At 43.4% G+C, this 19973-nt stretch overlaps 1 protein-coding gene across 4 annotated transcripts in view; it reads right to left on the bottom strand.

Annotated features, from left to right (window-relative positions):
* The window catches only part of LOC139272953 (kinesin-like protein KIF13B), a 247742-nt gene extending 229139 nt beyond the window's left edge, over nucleotides 1-18603 (bottom strand). For all 4 annotated transcript variants that reach the window (XM_070889117.1, XM_070889120.1, XM_070889118.1 and 1 more), the window contains exon 1: nucleotides 18200-18603. In XM_070889117.1, coding sequence (XP_070745218.1) covers nucleotides 18200-18254 — 55 coding nt within the window. In that variant the 5' untranslated portion in view covers nucleotides 18255-18603. The remainder of the gene's footprint in view (nucleotides 1-18199) is intronic.
* Between the last annotated feature and the right edge of the window lie 1370 nt (nucleotides 18604-19973).

Genomic DNA, 19973 nt, shown 5'->3' with positions numbered 1-19973 from the left:
AGCGCCGGGACCTGGCTCCGCCCCCCCCCCCACAGCTCGTGCTGGCTGCGCCGAGGGCCAGAGGACCTGTAAGTTGGTGGAGAATACCGAGGATTTTTTTAGGCGCGAAAAACGGGCGCCCAGCTCGGAGGGGCGCCCGTTTTTTTTCTTGTGGAAACTTGGGCCCTTTGTGTTTTTAATTTTAGATTTCCAGCATTCGCAGTATTTTACTTTATTTAAAAAAGCAAAAATCTCGGCTGACACTCCAGTGCAGTACTGAGGGAGTGCTGCACTGTTGGAGGTGCCGTCTTTTGGATGTTACATTAAATGAGGGAGCAGGCAGGGAAGTGGACCAGAGTCCATGATCGGATCAGCCTTGATCGTATTAAATGGCGGAGCAGGCTGGAGGGGCCGTATGGCTTACTCCTGCTCCTATTTCTTATGTTCTTATGAGGTCCCATCTGCTCTCTCAGATGGACGTAAAAGATCTTGTGGCACTATTTTAAAGAAGAACAGGGGAGTTATTCCCCGTGTTTGGCCAATATCTATCCCTCACTCAACATCATTAAAACAAATTATCTGGTCATTATCACATTGCTGTTTGTGGGGGCTTGCTGTACACAAATTGGCTGCTGCATTTCCTACATTACAGCAGTGACTATACTTCAAAAGCACTTCATTGCCTGTAAATACATTGGGACATCCTGAGATCGTGAAAGGAATGATATAAATGCAAGTCTTTCTTTCTTTTCCTTTTTTGTAATAGAGAATGGCAGCTGCGCACTTTGATGTTAATAAACTGCCTGCCAACTGCTTTATTTAGGTAGAAGGTTTAATACAAGGTGTAACTTTAGTTGCTTTAATACGGTTCTTTTAATTCAAATTCTAAGAGACCAGGTGTTCATGAGCTGGCTCCTGGAGTTTCGCTGTTAAATCAGTTTTTATTAGCCTGGAAGCAGACTCTTGGACCGAGTTGTATAATGTGGATGCCGACTAAGAATTAAAGGAAGAGTACAAGAGCAATTTACATTGCAGTTTGCATGTGCCAGAAGAAATTGATTCCTAGCAGAGGAGATGTCAGAATTTTTGACTGGAAAGGAAGCCTCACAGCAACATCCAATCCCCTAAATGTCCACACATGCATCCAACAGGGATCATTGGGCGGTAATCAAGACACCAGCCCCTGGCTGCTTTTCCCTTCTCCAACCCAGAAGCAGAGAGGCCAATTATAGCACCCAGCCAAGATTAACTAATTCAGCTAAAACCAGAAATTGAACAACAACTTGTATTGATATAGTGACTTTAACATAATAAAATTGTCCCACAGGAGTGTCTTAAAACAAAAACCGAGCCACATAAGGAGAAATTAGGACAGAGAGGTAGGTTTTAAGGAGTATCTTAAAAGGAGAGAGGTAAAGGCGGAGAGGTTTAGGGAGGGAATTACAGAGCTTAGGGCCTAGGCAACTGAAGGCATGGCCGCCATTGGTTGAATGATTCAAATCAGGAATGTTCAAGAGGCCAAAATTGGAGAAGCGCACATATCTCAGGGGCCAGGGAGTTGTGGGGCCGGAGGAGGTTACAAAGATCGAAAGGGGCGAGGCCATGGAGGGGTTTGAAAACAAGGATGAGAATTTTAAAAATCGAGGCGTTGCTTAACCGGGAGCCAATGAAGGTCAGCGAGCACAGGAGTCTTGGTGCGAGTTAGCACACGGGCAGCCGAGTTTTGATTGACCTCAAGTTTACCTAGGGTAGAACGTGAGAGGCCAGCCAGGAGTGTGTTGGAATAGTCGTCTAGAGGTAACCGATGCTCTTCTACTCCATATGGCTCAGCTCCTCACTGCATGAACTTGCTCAACCACTTCAGACCAATTTGCAGTAATCCCAAGCCCCTAATTAAAAAAACATCCATGCATTTTTTAAATCCTGTAAAACAAGTTTGCCAAAATATACTGGGATGAACACTGTGCCTGGCCAAGGCTCTCCCAGAACAGACAAATTTGTAAATTAGCTGTTTTGGAACAAAATCAAACACTTCAAAATATTTCTATAAAATGATTATATTTGTAAACAGGGCTAATGTCTCCAGCTGAAGTTTTACAACTGAAAGTAATGAACCACAGGCCCAGATGGCGTGCATCCCAGATTACGATAGTCGGGAGGAGATAACTGAGACACTAAACATTTTCCAAACATCTTCAAAAAGTGAAATTGCCAAAGAACTGGAAGATTGAAAATCTTACACCTCATCCAAAAAAAAAAGAGAACGAGATAAGCCTTGAAATTACAAGCCAGTTCAGTTTATTCGGATTCTGGTTGAACATTTAAGAGTCAAGATAAACTTAGTTAACACTTAGAAAGTGATGAGCTAATTAAGGACAACCAGCATGGATTTGGAACAGGCAACTTGTGCTTGACTAATTTAGTTGAACATTTTGAGGAAATCAGAATTCAGGAACAGAATGAGAGCGGAGTCCATAACTAAAGGTAGGAATACATGTAGAAAAGGCCATTAGAAAAAAATTGGAATTCTTGGTTTTAGATATATATAGGGAACTAAATACAAATGCAAGAAAGTGATGTTGAATATGTACAAGAAATTGCTTAGCCACAGCTTGAATATTGTGTACAGTCCTCAGCACCCTACTATGATTAGGGTCAAGTGTATTAGAGCTAGAAAGGGTACAGCGAAGATTTACTGGAACGATACCAGAAATAAAAGGTTGCAGTTTTGAATGGTATGAGGAAACAAAATGAATTAAAGGGGGAGGGAATGCAATAAAAGCAAAAGACAGAAATTTATAGCACTTAAACAAACATTCAGTGCTTCACGTGGTACTTGTACATGGTCAAGTCGTACTTAACTGGTCTCAGCTCTTTTGGATTGCATTCCTAGTGTCAATATGTAAACTGTCCCAGTTTTTAGACTGAGGAACTAATGATAAGCCTCACTGCTTGCATGCTGATTGAAACAGGACGACAGTCCTCACAACAGGACTCAAAAATGTACAAAATACACTATGGGCCCAAGTTTCCACAAGAAAAAAAACGGGCGCCCCTCCGAGCTGGGCGCCCGTTTTTCGCGCCTAAAACGGCGCCTAAAAAAATCCTCGGTATTCTGCACCTACTTACAGGCCCTCTGGCCCTCGGCGCAGCCAGCACGAGCTGTGGGGGTGCGGAGCCAGGTCCCGGCACTGAAAACAGTGCCGGGACCTCTGCACATGCGCGCTACAGTCGGCACGCAAGTGCAGTAGCTCCAGGCGCCGAACTGTGTGGGAGGGGCCCGAAGCACGCAGCCCCTAGCCCTGGCCCAATGGCCTCACTGGGGCTCCTCCCACGGCCAGCTCCTGCTCCCCGCCTGACCAGACCCGACACTCGCTCCCCCCCCGCCGACCAGACCCGACCCGACTATCCAAGTGGGTAGGCTTCGTAAAGATGAATATTGTAATAACTTCAATTACATAATCTTCGTGAAAGTAGGGGCAGCATGTTGGCACAGCAGTATCAGCTTGTGAAAGTCAAATTTAAAAAAAAAAAAATTTTATTATTCGTTGCCAATCTTTCCAATTCTTTGTCAGATCACAATGTGAAAGTCAAATGTTAACTTAATTCAGCTGGTAGCATTTTTGCTTGGGAGTTCAAGCCCCACTCCAGGTCTTGAGGACATAATCTAGGCTGACACTTCAAGACAGACAGACTTGCATTTCTATAGCACCTTTCACAACCACCGTATGTCCGAAAGCACTTTTCTGTCAATGAAGTAATTTAAGTATCGTCACTGATGTAATGTAGAAAACTCATCTTCAGTGCAGTAATGAGGCAGTGCTGCATTGTTGGAGGTGTCATGTTTCAGATGAGATTAAACTGAGGCCCATACACCTACTGAGATGTTATAAAAAGACACCATAGCATTTTTTCAGCAAGGAATTCTTCTAGTGTCCTGACCAGCATTTCTCCCTCAACAACCACCACCACCACCAAAATAGATCAAATGGCCATTCATCTCACTGCTGTTTGTGCTACCTCGCTGTACACAAATAAGCGGCTTACAAAAACAGTAATTACATTTCAAAAAGGTTTGGCAATTAAGTTGTTGTTTCGTATGACAAGAAAAGCTTCGATTGGGATGTCTAGTTTGGCTATCCATTCGATGGTCTCCTGAGATGCCGAGTGTAACCTCCCACATCAGGTCTCATTGGGCAGGTTGACGTAATGTGTTCCATGGTCTGGGACTCATGGCCACAGTTGCACTTCGGGTCGTCCCTCATCTTCCACTTGGGGATTTGGTTGAGCACAGTCCACTGTCTTCGAGGGAGATCGAAGTCAGGGACCCCTGCTGGTTGGTTCTTTATATTACATGCGTCCCACGAATCTGCCCATCTGGATAGTGGGTCGATGCCAGCTGGCGTGATTTTCAAGTCTTCGTGAATGGGAAGGTAGAAGTTGTTTATGATTTTTTCCATTAAGTGCTTTGAAGATACCTACATATAATATGGAATATACTTTTTCAGCTTGCTGATTGAATTAGTGTTTTAAATACAAAGCACAAATACATTAATTGATCTGTATGATAATCTGTGCCATACATATTAAATAGTCAATAAGAATTTGATCTGGAGGTGCATTATATTATGCAGATTAATGCAAGTGGGCCAACGGTAGCCACTCAGTTCTCAATAAAAAGAAAATGTTTTTTTTTATAAAAAGGTTAAACAAATTTCCATGCAAGTACTAACAATGTACAGTATTCCCACAGGAGGGGGAGGGAAAGCTGGAGGCCACGTCAAACCATGCTCAGTCTGCATGCACAAGGCATAGGGCTGGGTAGAAGTTGCCTGATCCCGGAGAATGAGGGAGATGGGAGGGAGAAGAATCAAAGAGGAGAAAAACATTCTCTCGGTATCAAATATAAAAACAGAATACAAGTGGTTGCTCCACCAGTTGTTTATTTCTACCATTGTGCAGACCAGAATTTGAACGATGGATATTTCATTTCACCCCACCACCAAAAATCAACGGCAAGCACCCAAATATATAATTTTCCATAAGGCATCTACTTCATTCCAAGGAGTGACAGAGAGATGAGTGTTGGGTAACAGCAGGATCTGCAAGGTCAAAACATGCATTTCTTGTTTTCACTTTGATGTATTTAATATTTAATGAAACGCAAGACACAAAAGCACACACCCATGATTTTAAACGATTGAATTCTGGATAGTGACTGATGATGCAAGTTAACCATAATGGTGTAATTTTGGACAAATATTTTCAAAATTAAATCATCCTCCCCTTCCCCAATTAGACATGAAAGGAAAGAACAGAAAAGACATTGCATATGTATTTAGATGAGAAATTAGATTGTTGTGCTCCAAGCAAAAATGAGAGAGAAAAAGGGAAGAGAGAGAAGATCAACTGGAAGCACAACATCTCCTGCCAAAAGAAATATATCATTACTTAAGACAGAGTTAAATGAATCATTAATATTGCAGGTAATTTAGGAATAGATTAGGGGAAAATAGATTTGGACAAATCAAGCCATTTGGCTCAATTAATTTTATCCTCCATTTTCCCCATTATAGAACTTAGCTGTTACTTACTAGCATCCAGTGTCATTGACAAACCGTCCCAGAAACCTATCCCGAGAAGCTATATTAAGTGAGATTATGTTGAGGTTCCATCTTGTACTGAGGCCTCAATTTTGTAATGAAAAGGCAGTGTCTGAAGAAATCAGGCAGTATCTGGAGTAGGTCCAAATCAGCTCAGGTCCTCAAGCCTCCTTCGTGGTTGGTACAAGTTAGAGTCATAAAAGATCATTGTTGTTCTTAGTGTAGCTCAAGCCTTCTGGTGGTTAAATCTATCCGTCTTAATTGCTTTGATCCTTTCCCCTAAATGTAGACAAGACAGGCAGCTTATGAATGACGGCTATGGATCTCTACCATAGAGACAGCAAGTCTCAAATGCTGAGCTAATGGAAGCTAATGTAACCTGAGGGTAAAAGTCATGGAAGGTAGATGATAGAATAGCCTGAGAGAATAACCAAACCACCAACACGAAGGGAGGAATATCGAGTGTTGGCCACCTTGTTACCGAGCTCAGCAACTGTAATGTGAGGGTTCCTGCAGCCTCACAGCATCACGTGTGTTGTCTGTAAGCATAATTTCCTCTAAAATCTACTTGCACCTAAAACTTATTCCTGACAAGAAACAGATCTCATGGAACTAGTCAAACAACAGGGGAGCTCTCCTGATTACATTTATCCCTTAATCAACATCACTAAAATGACAAGGTCATCAAAATGTTACTGTTGACTCGGAAAAGGGGAAGTGCAACGAGACCTGGGTGTCATGGTTCATCAGTCACTGAAAGTGGGCACGCAGGTACAGCAGGCAGTAAAGGCGGCAAATGGTATGTTGGCCTTCATAGCTAGGGGATTTGAATATAGAAGCAGGGAGGTCTTAATGCAGCTGTACAGGACCTTAGTGAGGCCTCAGCTGGAATAGTGTGTTCAGTTTTGGTCTCCTCGTCTGTGGAGGGACGTTCTTGCTATTGAGGGAGTGCAGCGAAGGTTCACCAGACTGATTCCAGGGATGGCTGGACTGACAAATGAGGAGAGACTGGATCAACTGGGCCTTTATTCACTGGAGTTTAGAAAGGCGAGAGGGGATCTCAGAAACGTGTAAGATTCTGACGGGACTGGACAGGATAGATGCGGGAAAAGTGTTCCCGATGTTGGGGAAGTCCAGAACCAGGGGACATAGTCTTAGGATAAGGGGTAGGCCATTTAGGACTGAGATGAGGAGAAACTTCTTCACTCAGTGTTGTTAACCTGTGGAATTCCCTGCCGCAGCGAGTTGTTGATGCCAGTTCACTGGATATATTCAAGAGGGAGTTAGATATGGCCCTTACGGTTAAGGGGATCAAGGGGCATGGAGAGAAAGCTGGAAAGGGGTAGTGAAGGAATGATCAGCCATGATCTTATTGAATGGCGGTGCAGGCTCGAAGGGCATACTCCTGTACCTATTGTCTATGTTTTCTCTCTACACAGATGCTACCTGACCTGATGAGTATTTCCAGCATTTTCTATTTTTTACTTTACAAAAGTAGATTATCTGGTCATCAATCAATCTCAAGCAGTTTGTGCACCCTTGCTGTGTGCAAACTGGCTGCCGAATTTCCCTACATTACAGCAGCGACTACACTACAAAAGTACTTCATTGGCTGGAAAGCAATTTGGGATGTCCTGAGCTCAAAGAAGGGGGCTATATAAATGCAAGTTCATTCTTTCGTTGGATAAAATTATCATGCCAAGGTGTAGGACATTTGTAACTGAAGGGAGTTTACACCTCCTACAAGCATTTGGGCAATATCAAGTCAACCTTAGTCAACAAAAGAAGCTGACTTGGTCTGCTCATCGCAGCTTTTTGTTTGCAAACGGTCTAATTCTGCCTGCAGCAATTCTTTGGAGTCATAACCCGCTCAGAAGCCCCTGCAATGGTGCTATGATACATAGGTTCCACAGACATAAAATCATCCAGAATAGCAAAGTAAACTGTTGGGTAACATTTTGGGATGTACTATTATTTTTACTGGCATAAAATCAAGTTTTTATGTAATATGCTACCAATATTAATGTACATGCAACAAATGAGGATTTTTATTATTCTGCATCATACGGTTAACAGTAACCATTTAAAAAAATGATTGTTATCGATGCCAAGCTTGTTTCTCTAGAACTTCTAACAATCCCCATTCCTGCTATTTATTGATCATTCTTCATGGATAGAGATACTCCCTAATAGCTGGCCTTGTTTGAATTATCTATAACAGGGCACTCGCAATCTGGAACTGAGCCAGATTGACTACCATAGTTCCAAATTCAATCCTTGGGCTGTGCTGTGTAGGCTAATCCCTGATAAGGGCTCTTGCCCTCGGATAAGGATGAAAGAGCGGAAATAGGCAGCACCACTTCTGGTTGGTATCTAATAACCCCAACTAGAAAATGTCATTATCCATGGATTTCGAAGTGAACCGGATCAGCTATGACACTTCTACTATTGAGTATTTTTGCATCTCTCACTATCTCGACTCACACATGTAAAATGCCAACTTGGGTGACGTACAGAAAGCTGCTAGTGTCCACATGATCATGCTCTAGGACGAGGCACTTTAATTCAGGGCAGGCTGCAATAGAATTGGAAGCAGTGAACATTACCCAATAGAACATGCAGGCCTCTTCAGCAAAACAAACACTGACAGAAGCAACCATTTCTGCAACCCAAGGTTTCAGCAATGCATGTCAGCTGTGGCTCAGTTGGTAGTACCCTCGCCTCAGTCAGAAGGGTGTGGGTTCAAGTCCCACTCCAGAGACTGGAGCACAAAAATCTAGGCTGACACTACCAGTGCAGTACTGCACTATTGGAGGTGCCGTCTTTCTGATGAGATGTTAAACCGAGGCCCCACCTGCCCCCTCAGGTGGATGTAAAGGATCCCAGGGCACCATTTCGAAGAAGAGCAGGGGAGTTCTCCTGACCAATATTTATTCCTCAATCAACATCACTTCAAAAAGAGATTATTTGGTTATCACATTGCTATTTTTGGGAGTTTGCTGTGCAAAAATTGGCTGCCACGTTTCCTCCATTACAACAGTGATTACACTTCAAAAAGTACTTCATTGGTTGTAAAGCACTTTGGGACGTCCGGTGGTCATGAAAGGTGCTGTATAAATGCGAGTCTTTCTTTTTCTATTCTGCTGCAAAAAGTGAGATCCCAGAATTATTGTGGGCCTTGTTTCTCTTGTCAAAGACACGGTGCTCCAATCACAAACACGACAGGCAGAGCAGAGCATCAAATAATTTGCTAAATATGACAAACTAGTTCTGTGTTAAACTGCCAGACTGAATCCACTTGTTTCGGATGTAAAAGACCATGCAAAGTATTATGCAAAATAAACACATGCAAATAAGGCAGCCAACAAACCTCATGCTGATGGTTCTCACAAAATACCTGGTGAGCCCAATAAAGGATATGGAGGCCACTGTTTAACTACCCAAGAATGGTTGTATTCGACTCCTTAAACTCAGACCCTCCATATTCTTACTGCCAGCTGAGTTCATATCAGCCAAGGAGGAAGGGAAGGGTGCGGGGGAAGTGAGAAATATATTCCCAAATAACTTCAGTCTACTTACTTTTAATTTTCTAAGATTTTCCTTGGTCCCCTGTCAAATAATATTCACTATTCAAGAGGGTATGGTAGCCAAGTGGTTATGATACTGGACTAGCTACCCACAAGTCAAGATTTAAATCAAGTTGCAAAATTGTGTTCAATAAATCTGATCATTTGTGGGCTGGCATCAGAAAAAGTGAGTATGAAAGTTCCTAGATTGGTGTAAAAATCCAATTGGTTTACTAATGTCCTTCAGGGAAGGGACAGATCACACCTACAGAGTCTGGCCTATATGTGACTCATTCTCTCAGGGCAACTAGGGCTGGACAATAAATACTGCCTTGTCACCCATAACCTGAGAATAACCTGAGAGCGATCTTCTCCGAGACCTTTGGCACTGTTGCGCAACTCCTAACAACTAGTTATGGAGCAACATGGGGGACTCTCCCCTTAACATTTTCACTACATCCTCATAAGAAGTTTTTTTGGCAAATCATAAGAAAACAAATTCATGAATCACCGAGCTTTTCCACTGCAAGAAGCAGCAGTTTAGAAGAACATAAAAACATAAGAATTAGGAACAGGAGTAGGCCATCTAGCCACTCGAGCCTGCTCCGCCATTCAACAAGATCATGGCCAATCTGGCCGTGGACTCAGCTCCGCTTAACCGCCTGCTCCCCATAACCCTTAATTCCCTTATTGGTTAAAAATCTATCTAGCTGTGACTTGAATACATTCAAAGAGCTAGCCTCAACTGCTTCCTTGGGCAGAGAATTCCACAGATTCACAACCCTCAGAGAACAAATTCCTTCTCAACTCGGTTTTAAATTGGCTCCCCCATATTTTGAGGTTGTGACCCCTAATTCTAGTCTGCCCAACCAGTGGAAGCAACCTCTCTGCCTCTATCTTGTCTATCCCTTTCATTATTTTAAATGTTTCTATAAGATCACCCCTCATCCTTCTGAACTCCAACGAGTAAAGACCCAGTCTACTCAATCTATCATAAGGTAACCCCCTCATCTCCGGAATCAGCCGAGTGAATCGTCTCTGTACCCCCTCCAAAGCTAGTACATCCTTCCTTAAATAATGTGACCAAAACTGCACGCAGTACTCCAGGTGCGGCCTCACCAATACCCTATACAGTTGCAGAAGGACCTCCTGCTTTTGTACTCCATCCCTCTCGTAATGAAGGTCAACATTCCATTCGCCTTCCTGATTACCTGCTGCACCTGCAAACTAACTTTTAAGGATCTAAAAGAGCTTCATGCACAAGGACCCCCAGGTCCCTCTGCACCGCAGCATGTTGTAATTTCTCCCCATTCAAATAATATTCCCTTTTACTGTTTTTCTCCCCCAAGGTGGATGACCTCACACTTTCCGACATTGTATTCCATCTGCCAAACCTTAGCCCATTTAGATGGTCACCTATCTAAATCTCTTTGCAGCCTTTCTGTGTCCTCTACACAACCCACTTGCCCACTAATCTTTGTGTCATCTGCAAATTTTGTTACACTACACTCTGTCCCCTCTTCCAGGTCATCTATGTATATTGTAAACAGTTGTGGTCCCAGCACCGATCCCTGTGGCACACCACTAACCACCGATTTCCAACCCGAAAAGGACCCATTTATCCCGACTCTCTGCTTTCTGCTCGCCAGCCAATTCTCTATCCATACTAATACATTTCCTATGACTCCGCGTACCCTTATCTTCTGCAGTAACCTTTTGTGTGGCACCTTATCGAATGCCTTTTGAAAATCTAAATACACCACATCCATCGGTACACCTCTATCCACCATGCTCGTTATATCCTCAAAGAATTCCAGTAAATTAGTTAAACATGATTTCCCCTTCATGAATCCATGCTGCGTCTGCTTGATTGCACTATTCCTATCTAGATGTTCTTATGTTCAAGCCTGTTCTGCCATTCAATGAGATCATGGCTGATCAGTGATCCAACTCCATATACCCGCCTTTGCCCCATATCCCTCACTATCTTTGGCTAACAAAAAGCTATCAATCTCAGATGTAAAATTAACAAGTGACCAAGCATCAATTGCCATTTGTGGAAGAGTGCCATTGCTTATTCCCTACAGTTTCACAAAGAAACATGCAACAGGCATAACGAAAGGATACTGCATGCAGTAAGTTTATCAAACAAGTTTACATAATACAATCCATCATTTTCTCATTATGATATAGTAATTATCAGTCACAGAAACAGGATAATTGCAATGCAAGACAAAACCTATTTTAACATCTTTAAATGAGCACTCCAGTTATGTTGGGCTCCCCTGATAATTCAGCTAGTGAAGATAACACATAGCTAACCTAAACGCAACAGGAAGGTCCCCGGTTTGCCCTCTCCATATCCTCAATCTTTGCTAAATCATTCGATCTCAGCCAGAGCTCCAATTGATCCCAGCACCCCTCAGCAGGTGAATGGTCTACCAACACCCACTGTCCAGGCATATATGCCATTTAGAAGAGATACAAGAATTAAAACTCAGTTAATTGACTACATTTTGAATAAAAAGCTAGTATCAGTAATGGTGCTACCTGATTGTCATAAAAACCCATTTGGTTTACTAATGTCCTTTAGGAAAGGAAATTTGTCACCCTGGTCTGGCCACTCAGTTCTATCAAACCGTTAAGAAAACCTTCACCTCATGGACTGCAGCAGTTCACCACCACCTTCGCAAGGGCAATTAAGGATGGGCAATAAATGCTGGCCTTACCAGCAATGTCCATATCCAATGATTAAAAAAAGAATCTACCCCAGGAATAAGTGAACACCTTAAAGAAAGAAAAGGATAAAATTAACAGAGCAAGTTGCTTTTCTCCTCTGTCCAAGTCACTACATGGAGTCAAAAGGATGACTGCCCAATTTCTAACCATGATAAAGTTAAAATCTGAAAGTCCAGAAAGTGAAGTGTCACACCTTGTTGCAGACCTGTGCAAATCTCTCTGCCTCGCCACTTCTCTATCCTCCTTTAAGATGCTCCTTAAAACCTACCTCTTTGACCGCTCGGTCATCTGCCCAAACATCTCCTTGTATGGTTGTGTGTCAATTTTTTTTTAAATAACGCTCATCCTTTTTTTCAAATCCCTCCATGGCCTCGTCCCTCCCTATCTCTGTAATCTCCTCCAGCTCCACCCCACCCCCCCACCCACCCACAACCGCCGAGATGTCTGCGCTCCTCTAATTCTGCCCTCTTGAGCATCCCGGATTATAACTGCTCAACCATTGGTGGCCGTGTCTTCTGTTGCCTGGGCCCCAAGCTCTGGAACTCCCTGCCTAAACTTCTTCGCCTCTCTATCTCTCTTTCTTCCTTCAAGACACTCCTGAAAACACACCTCTTTGACCAAGCTTTTGGTCATCTGCTAATTTCAACTTAGGCAGTTCAGTGTCAATTTTTTAAAAATCTCATAATACTCCTGCGAAGCGCCTTGGGACGTTGCACTACGTTAAAGGCACTACATAAATACAAGTTGTTGTCGTTGTTCTAACCTGTGAAGAGCCTTGAGATGTTTTATTACATTAAAGGTGCTATATAAATATAAGTTGTTGTTGTTGGCTGGTGAATCCTAACTCAGAACTCCCAAGGTCGGTTAGTATCAGCAACTTGAGATCTATGCATATTAATGTGAACTCGGATTTCACTGTGCACGCGTGCGGCTCCCGAAGCTCAATCGTGCGCCCTATGGGGCAACAAAGACAAAAGTCTGTGCTACCCATATAGTAGATGACAAAGAACATCTAGGGAAACGCTAATGGAAACAACTGCCTCCTAAAAATTAAGTCTGTTAGCAGAGAAGAGCATGGAGAATTTGTACACAGTAACCAGCAGTCAAGCCAGAGTCTTTCCACCTTCTCGAACATGTGGTTCAGCAAGTGATTGCTCAAAATCAGCAGCCCAGGTAACAATACTGTGGGAGAAAAATTCCACTGACATCAGGCTAGCTCCACTGAGTTTGGATTAATACAGAATGCTCAGGTTGGGCCACATCAGTCTTTACACCCCATAATAAACACGCCGGTTTAGTTTACTGCTCGCAAATCAATACTTTAAATCATAATCTTGTAACAGATCAACAGCTAAGACATGTCTTTCCGATATTACAGACACAACAGGGCCTGAGATGGAAAAAGGTCATCTTTCCTGAGTCCACTGGTCTCAACTACTTTGAACTGATCTGAATCTAGGAGCAATGGATGGGTTTCAACTGCAGCCTCCCAAATAGGAATACTGTATTCCACCACTGGACCAATAGTGTTTGTGGAACACGTACACACTAAAATTGTCAAAGGCCAACATCACTAAACAGATTATCTGGTCATTATTGCATTGTTTTTGCAGGAGCTTGCTGTGTGCAAATTGCCTTCCGCCTTTCCTACATTACAGCAGTGACTACATTTCAAAAGTACTTCATTGGCTGTAAAGCTCTTTGGGACATCCAGTAGTCATGAACGGCACAATAGAAACATAGAAAATAGGTGCAGGAGCAGGCCATTCAATATGATCATGGAACTTCAGTACCCCACTCCGGCCTTCTCCACATACCCCCTGATCCCCTTAGCCGTAAGGGTCACATCTAGCTCCCTTTTGAATATATCCAACGAACTGGACTCAACAACTTTCTGTGGTAGAGAATTCCACAGGTTCACCACTCTCTGGATGAAAAAGTTTCTCCTCATCTTGGTCCTATATGGCTTACCCCTTATCCTTAGACTGTGACCCCTCAACATCGGGAACATTCTTCCTGCATCTAACGTGTCCAGTCCCGTCATAATTTTATATGTTTCTATGAGATCCCCTCTCATTCTTCTAAATTCCAGTGAGTATAAGCCTAGCTGATCCAGTCTTTCTTTCTCAGTCCTGCCATCCCGGGAATTAGTCTGGTGAATCTTCGCTGCACTCCCTCAATAGCAAGCACTTCCTTCCTCAAATTAGGAGACCAAAACTGCACACAATACTCAAGGTGTGGTCTCACCAAGGCCCTGTACAACTGCAGCAAGACCTCCCTGCTCCTCGACTCAAATCCTCTCGCTATGAAGGCCAGCGTGCCATTTGCTTTCTTTACTGCCTGCTGTACCTGCATGCCTACCTTCAGTGACTGATGTACCATGACATCCAGGTCTCATTGCACCTCACCTTTTACTAATCTGTCACCATTCAGATAATAATCTGCCTTCCTGTTTTTGCCACCAAAGTGGATAACCTCACATTATCCACATTATAGTGCATTTGCCCATTTACGTCCTCTTAGCATCCTCCTCATAGCTCACACTGCCACCCAGCTCAGTGACATTTGCAAACTTGGAGATTCAATTCCTTCGTCTATATCATTAATGTATATTGTAAATAGCTGGGGTCCCAGCACTGAACCTTGCAGCACCCCACTAGTCACTGCCTGCCATTCTGAAAAGGACCTGTTTATTCCCACTCTTTGCTTCCTTTCTGCCAACCAGTTCTGGAATGTAAGTCTTTCATTCTCATGGTTACAACTATGGCCAAGTTTTAAGCATCATCAAATTGTAATGAGAGGAAAAATCATTGGGAAAAATATGATCCTAGCATGTGCTGCAGAAGAGAACCGAAGAATCCTGACTCATGAGCACAGTACAGTCAGCACAAATACTGAATGCTATACAGAAACAGAAAGAGGAACGAGCACAACTTGGCTCAAACTAGGCTTGTGCATCACCTTAGCTTCATAGAATTGATTACGAAGAGGTTGAAGAGCAGAAAAGGACATTTCAAGTCACTGCCTGTGTTGGTCTTAATTAAGGCACTTTCGAGCAGTCAGAGGAGACGGAGAACTCAGACTTTAGTATATCATTTAGTTGACACATCAGTGCAGTACTGAGAGAGTGCTGCACAGTCGGTAGTGTCATCTTTAGGATATGTTAAACCGAGGTCCCCTCTGCCCTCACCGGTGGATGTAACAGATCCCATTTCACTATTCAAAGAAAAGAAGGAAAGTTCTCCTGATGTCCGACGATATTTATTCCTTAACTAACCCCGATAAAACAGATTATCTGGCCATCAATCTTAAGCTATTTGTGGGAGCTTGCTGTGCATAAATTGCCTGCGCAGCAGTAAGTACACTTCAAAAGTTCTTAACTGGCTGTAAAGCACTTTGGGATGCCCTGAGGCCATGAAAGGCGCTTTATAAATGCAACTTCTTTCTTCCTTTTTTCCTTTGATTGCAATTCACAAGCCAAGGAGTAGGAAATTTGTAACTGAAGGGAGTCATTAGAACCCCTACAGATGACAGGCATTTGGACAATGTCACAGTCAACTTTTGTCAAAAAAAGATGCTGACTTCGATACTGAAAACAACACACTATTTGTTTGCAAACTGTCTAATTTTTCCTGCATCTGCCTGCAGCGATTCTTTGGAGTCATACGACGCTCAGAAGCTGCTGCAAAAATGCTTTGATACATAGGCTGCAGACATAGAAGCATCCAAAAAGAGCAGTGTAGATTCTTTGGTGACATTTTACTGGCATAAAATCCAATTATGATGAAGTATGGCACTAATACCACAGTAAATGCAATAAATTACAATTCAGATTATTCTGAGTCATACTATCTGCAGTAATCATCATCGTACAACTTTTTAAAAAATTAGTCAGTTATTGATAATTTTTTTTAATATCTACCTGATGGCTCAGCAAAATATTCACTGCCTGGTGTGGAACTCATCCACACGGACTAGGAAGGTTGCTGATTTATCCCCCAGTCCATTTTGAGGTAGTTGCATGGGGATTTCAGCAAGAGCAGCAATACCAGTGCTATAACTTGCCTCAACGTGCTGTGCTGGGCTGGGCTGCGCTGCTCAGGGGAGGGGAGGCCAGGCCAGAAAATAATCTGGGTTCCAATATCCAGTGATTCATAATGTAAGTGCAGCTGTATGGACTTTGAATGAGGACAGAATCAGATTTGGCTGTATTGCTCCCCACTGTGGAATAGTCTGACAGCATTCACCCTTTATGCTCACATGAAGAATGGCCACATGAGCGAGGCAAAGTGCTCATGGTACTGAATCATAGAAATTTACAGCACTGAAGGAGGCCATTCAGCCCATCATGTCCGTGCCTGCCGAAAAAGAGCTATCCAGCCTAATCCCACTTTCCAGCTCTTGGTCCGTCGCCTTGTAGGTTACGGCACTTCAAGTGCACATCCAAGTACTTTTAAAATGTGGTGAGGGTTTCTGCCTCTACCATCCTTTCAGACAGTGAGTTCCAGCCTCTGGATGAAAAAAGGTTCTCCTCAACTCCCCTCTTGGGACGTTTTACTACGTTAAAGGCGATATAGAAATACAAGTTGTTCCTTCTACCAATTACTTCAAATCTATGCCACCTGCTTATTGACCTCTCTGCTACAAGAAATAGGTCCTTCCTACCCACTGTATTTAGGTATCTGAAAAAGCATGCCACAAAAAGAATTTCCAACTTCAAAAGTGGAGTAAAGGAGAAAAAGAAATGGAGAGGGTGCGAGAGGCCTTGAGGCTTTCCACGACTGTTGGGTACTTATGGGGCTGGAGTGCAATTTTGTTTGATAACGCTTCTGCGAAGTGTCTTGGGGAGGTTTTACTATGCTAAAGGAGCTATATAAATGCAAGTTGTTGTTGCTGCATAGTCAACACGGGTGGCAACATTATTTAATTTGTTAAGTTTCCTTTTTTTTTTACAAGTTCTATGAGTTGTGGCCCTCTAACAAGGAGACACTTTTGTTAAGAGTTTTGGGCCAATAACACTGAGGCAATCCAGTGTCTCCTTATGGGTTTTAATTGAAAAAGACAAAAGGCTTTAAAAAGACCAAAGCAGGAAATTCTTACTCAAAGCACAGAGCAGGTCTGGTCAGCTGAGGAACTGCATAGCTCTTGCATTCAAAAGGACCACTGCTAAACATCACGGAGAAATTCCTTGCTTTTCAGCAGCGTTAAAAATTAAACAGAAAACAAACATTTAACTGGGGAGGATCAAAGTTGACCACTGCTAAATGTGGAAAAACTTCCGTTTAAAAAAAATCACATCCTGAAACCAAGATAAGCCACCAGCTCATATTAGTACTAACTGCAAAAACTGTTGTTTCAACTTCCATAATTTAAATTGAAAGTAAGAAAGGGATTTTTAACACGCAAAAGTTATATTTTTTAATCCATTCCCGGGTTGTGGGCATCACTGGCAAGGCCCCATCCCTAATTGCCCTCAAGAACCGCCTTCTTGAATCACTGCGGTCCGTGTGGTAAAGGTACCCCCATAGTGCTATTAGGGAGGGAGTTCCAGGATTTTGACCCAGTGACGACGAAGAAACAGCAACATATTTCCAAGTCAGGATGGTTGGTGTGTGACTTGGGAGGAGAACTTGGGGGGTGATGGTGTTCCCATGCGCCTGTTGTCCTTATCCAGTTGGTAGAGGTTGCGGGTTTGGGAGGTGCTGCCGAAGAAATTGCAAAACAGAAGCCCCTCAAGGCTAGTGGCTGGAAAATGCAGCCTTTCAACAACTGAATCACACCAACAGGTGATCCCAGCATGTTGCCAGGAGCACCTTCCTTCTTTTATTCATGAAGTGACTCAGCTTGAGATATATATATTTATTTTAAATCCTGCTTGCAATTATGAAAGAAGGGAGGGAGAAGGGGGGGGTAGATAGAAACAAGACAACTTATACCAAGTTACACATCCATCTGCACATCCTGGGAAGACAGGATTTTGGGGGGGGGGGAGGAGGAGGAGGAAATCCAGTCTTTATGTTTACTGTAGAGCACTGTATAGTATTTTTAAACAAGTGCCAAAAATCAGATCTGTAACACCATCACCTCTTTGTTTTGGAAAGAAAACACATATTAAAAAAAACAAATAAAATATTCATGAAGGCGATTTAATATTTTAATTATATACATCAAGGGAGTCGAAACTTTGGAGAGGGGAACTCTTTCATTAAAAGCTCACCTCCCCAGCAATATTTACAAATCAGAATAAGCATTTAGAATATCACCTAAAGTGCGAACAATTTAATATTTAATAATAATAAAGTCTGGTTTTACCTCTCCTGTTCATGGGGCGAATCCTCACGGCCACTTGCACGTTGGACTCGGACATGTTGCTGACAGGATGAGGCGCCCACTCCCAAAAATATCAAACTTTCTTCTTCCCTCAGTTTTTAAAATATATGTTTTCAAAAAGTGGAGCGAGAGGGTTTTCGGAAGGTTTTAGTCGTCGACACCACCGGTGGCGACCTCGGGCTCGGACTCTGTCGGCGCCTCGCTTCACTCCTCAAACTTTTATCGACGAGTTTATTTTCTTAAAGCGCTTTTTTTAAATTATTCTTCTTTTGTTGTTTTCCTTTCCTCGCGCCCGCTTCGTTCCCTGAGTTTGAAGCTGCGACCTTTCGCCATGACAGCAACAAGCCGCAGCCGGTAGCAGCGGCCGGACTGACTGGAGGAGCCGGGGGGGGGGGTGGCGCGGGGGGGCGGGGGAGAATGTACCAGAAGGTTCGGCAATCTCCGGAGAGTGAGCATGATCGGCAATCTCCAGAGAGACTGAAGCTTCGGCAATCTCCGGAGAGACTGAAGCTTCGGCAATCTCCGGAGAGTGAGTATGATCGGCAATCTCCGGAGAGACTGAAGCTTCGGCAATCTCCGGAGAGACTGAAACTTCGGCAATCTCCGGAGAGTGAGTATGATCGGCAATCTCCGGAGAGACTGAAGCTTCGGCAATCTCCGGAGAGTGAGTATGATCGGCAATCTCCGGAGAGACTGAAACTTCGGCAATCTCCGGAGAGTGAGTATGATCGGCAATCTCCGGAGAGTGAGTATGATCGGCAATCTCCGGAGAGACTGAAACTTCGGCAATCTCCGGAGAGTGAGTATGATCGGCAATCTCCGGAGGACTGAAGGTTCGACAATCTCCAAAGCGCTTTACAGTCAAATGTTGTCTTTGTAGATTCTTCAACCTGTGGAGGTGGAACTCAGTTATATGGGGATTCAGGGGCTGGATTAGATCCCAGGAGCTTGGGTCGAGTCGCCAACTCTGGTTGGACGTATACCTGGAGGCTTCATCTCTCACCTCCAACCACCCCGTCCCATGCCCCCACGCCCCCGATTGACCGCCTAACATGTCCACCCTCGCGGCACAATGCATCCCATGACAATGGGAAAGCCAACACAATCTTTATTACCCAATTGGATGGGTCTTGAGTGGCCGACAAACAGCCTTTCCCCCCACCTCCCTATCTAATTTATCTTGATTTTCAAAAGGCCTTCTATAAAGTACCCCATAATAGACTAATGAATGAGGTCAGTGAATGCAGAGTCAGGGGACAAGTAGCAGAATGGATAGCTAGCTGGCTTCAAGACAGAAAGCAGAGAATAGGGTTACAACAAAAACAACTTGTATTTATATAGCGCCTTTAACGTAGTAAAACGTCCCAAGGCGCATCACGGGAGTGTTATAAGACAAAACAAATAAATTTGAAAGCGAGCCACATAAGAAGAAATTACGGCAGATGACCAAAAGCTTGGTCAAAGAGACAGGTTTTATTAAGAACATAAGAAATAGGAACAGGAGTAGGCCATATGGCCCCTCGAGCCTGCTCCGCCTGACTGATCCGATCATGGACTCAGGTCCACTTCCCTGCCCGCTCCCCATAACCCCTTATTCCCTTATCGTTTAAGAAACTGTCTATTTCTGTCTTAAAGTTATTCAATGTCCCAGCTTCCACAACTCTCTGAAGCAGTGAGTTCCACAGATCCACAATCCTCTGAGAGAAGAAATTTCTCCTCATCTCAGTTTTAAATGGGTGGCCCCTTATTCTAAGAT

Source organism: Pristiophorus japonicus, chromosome 9 (assembly GCF_044704955.1).
Source record: "Pristiophorus japonicus isolate sPriJap1 chromosome 9, sPriJap1.hap1, whole genome shotgun sequence".
In the NCBI taxonomy this organism is placed as follows: domain Eukaryota; kingdom Metazoa; phylum Chordata; class Chondrichthyes; family Pristiophoridae; genus Pristiophorus; species Pristiophorus japonicus.
This window is presented reverse-complemented; position numbering and strand designations above follow the sequence as displayed.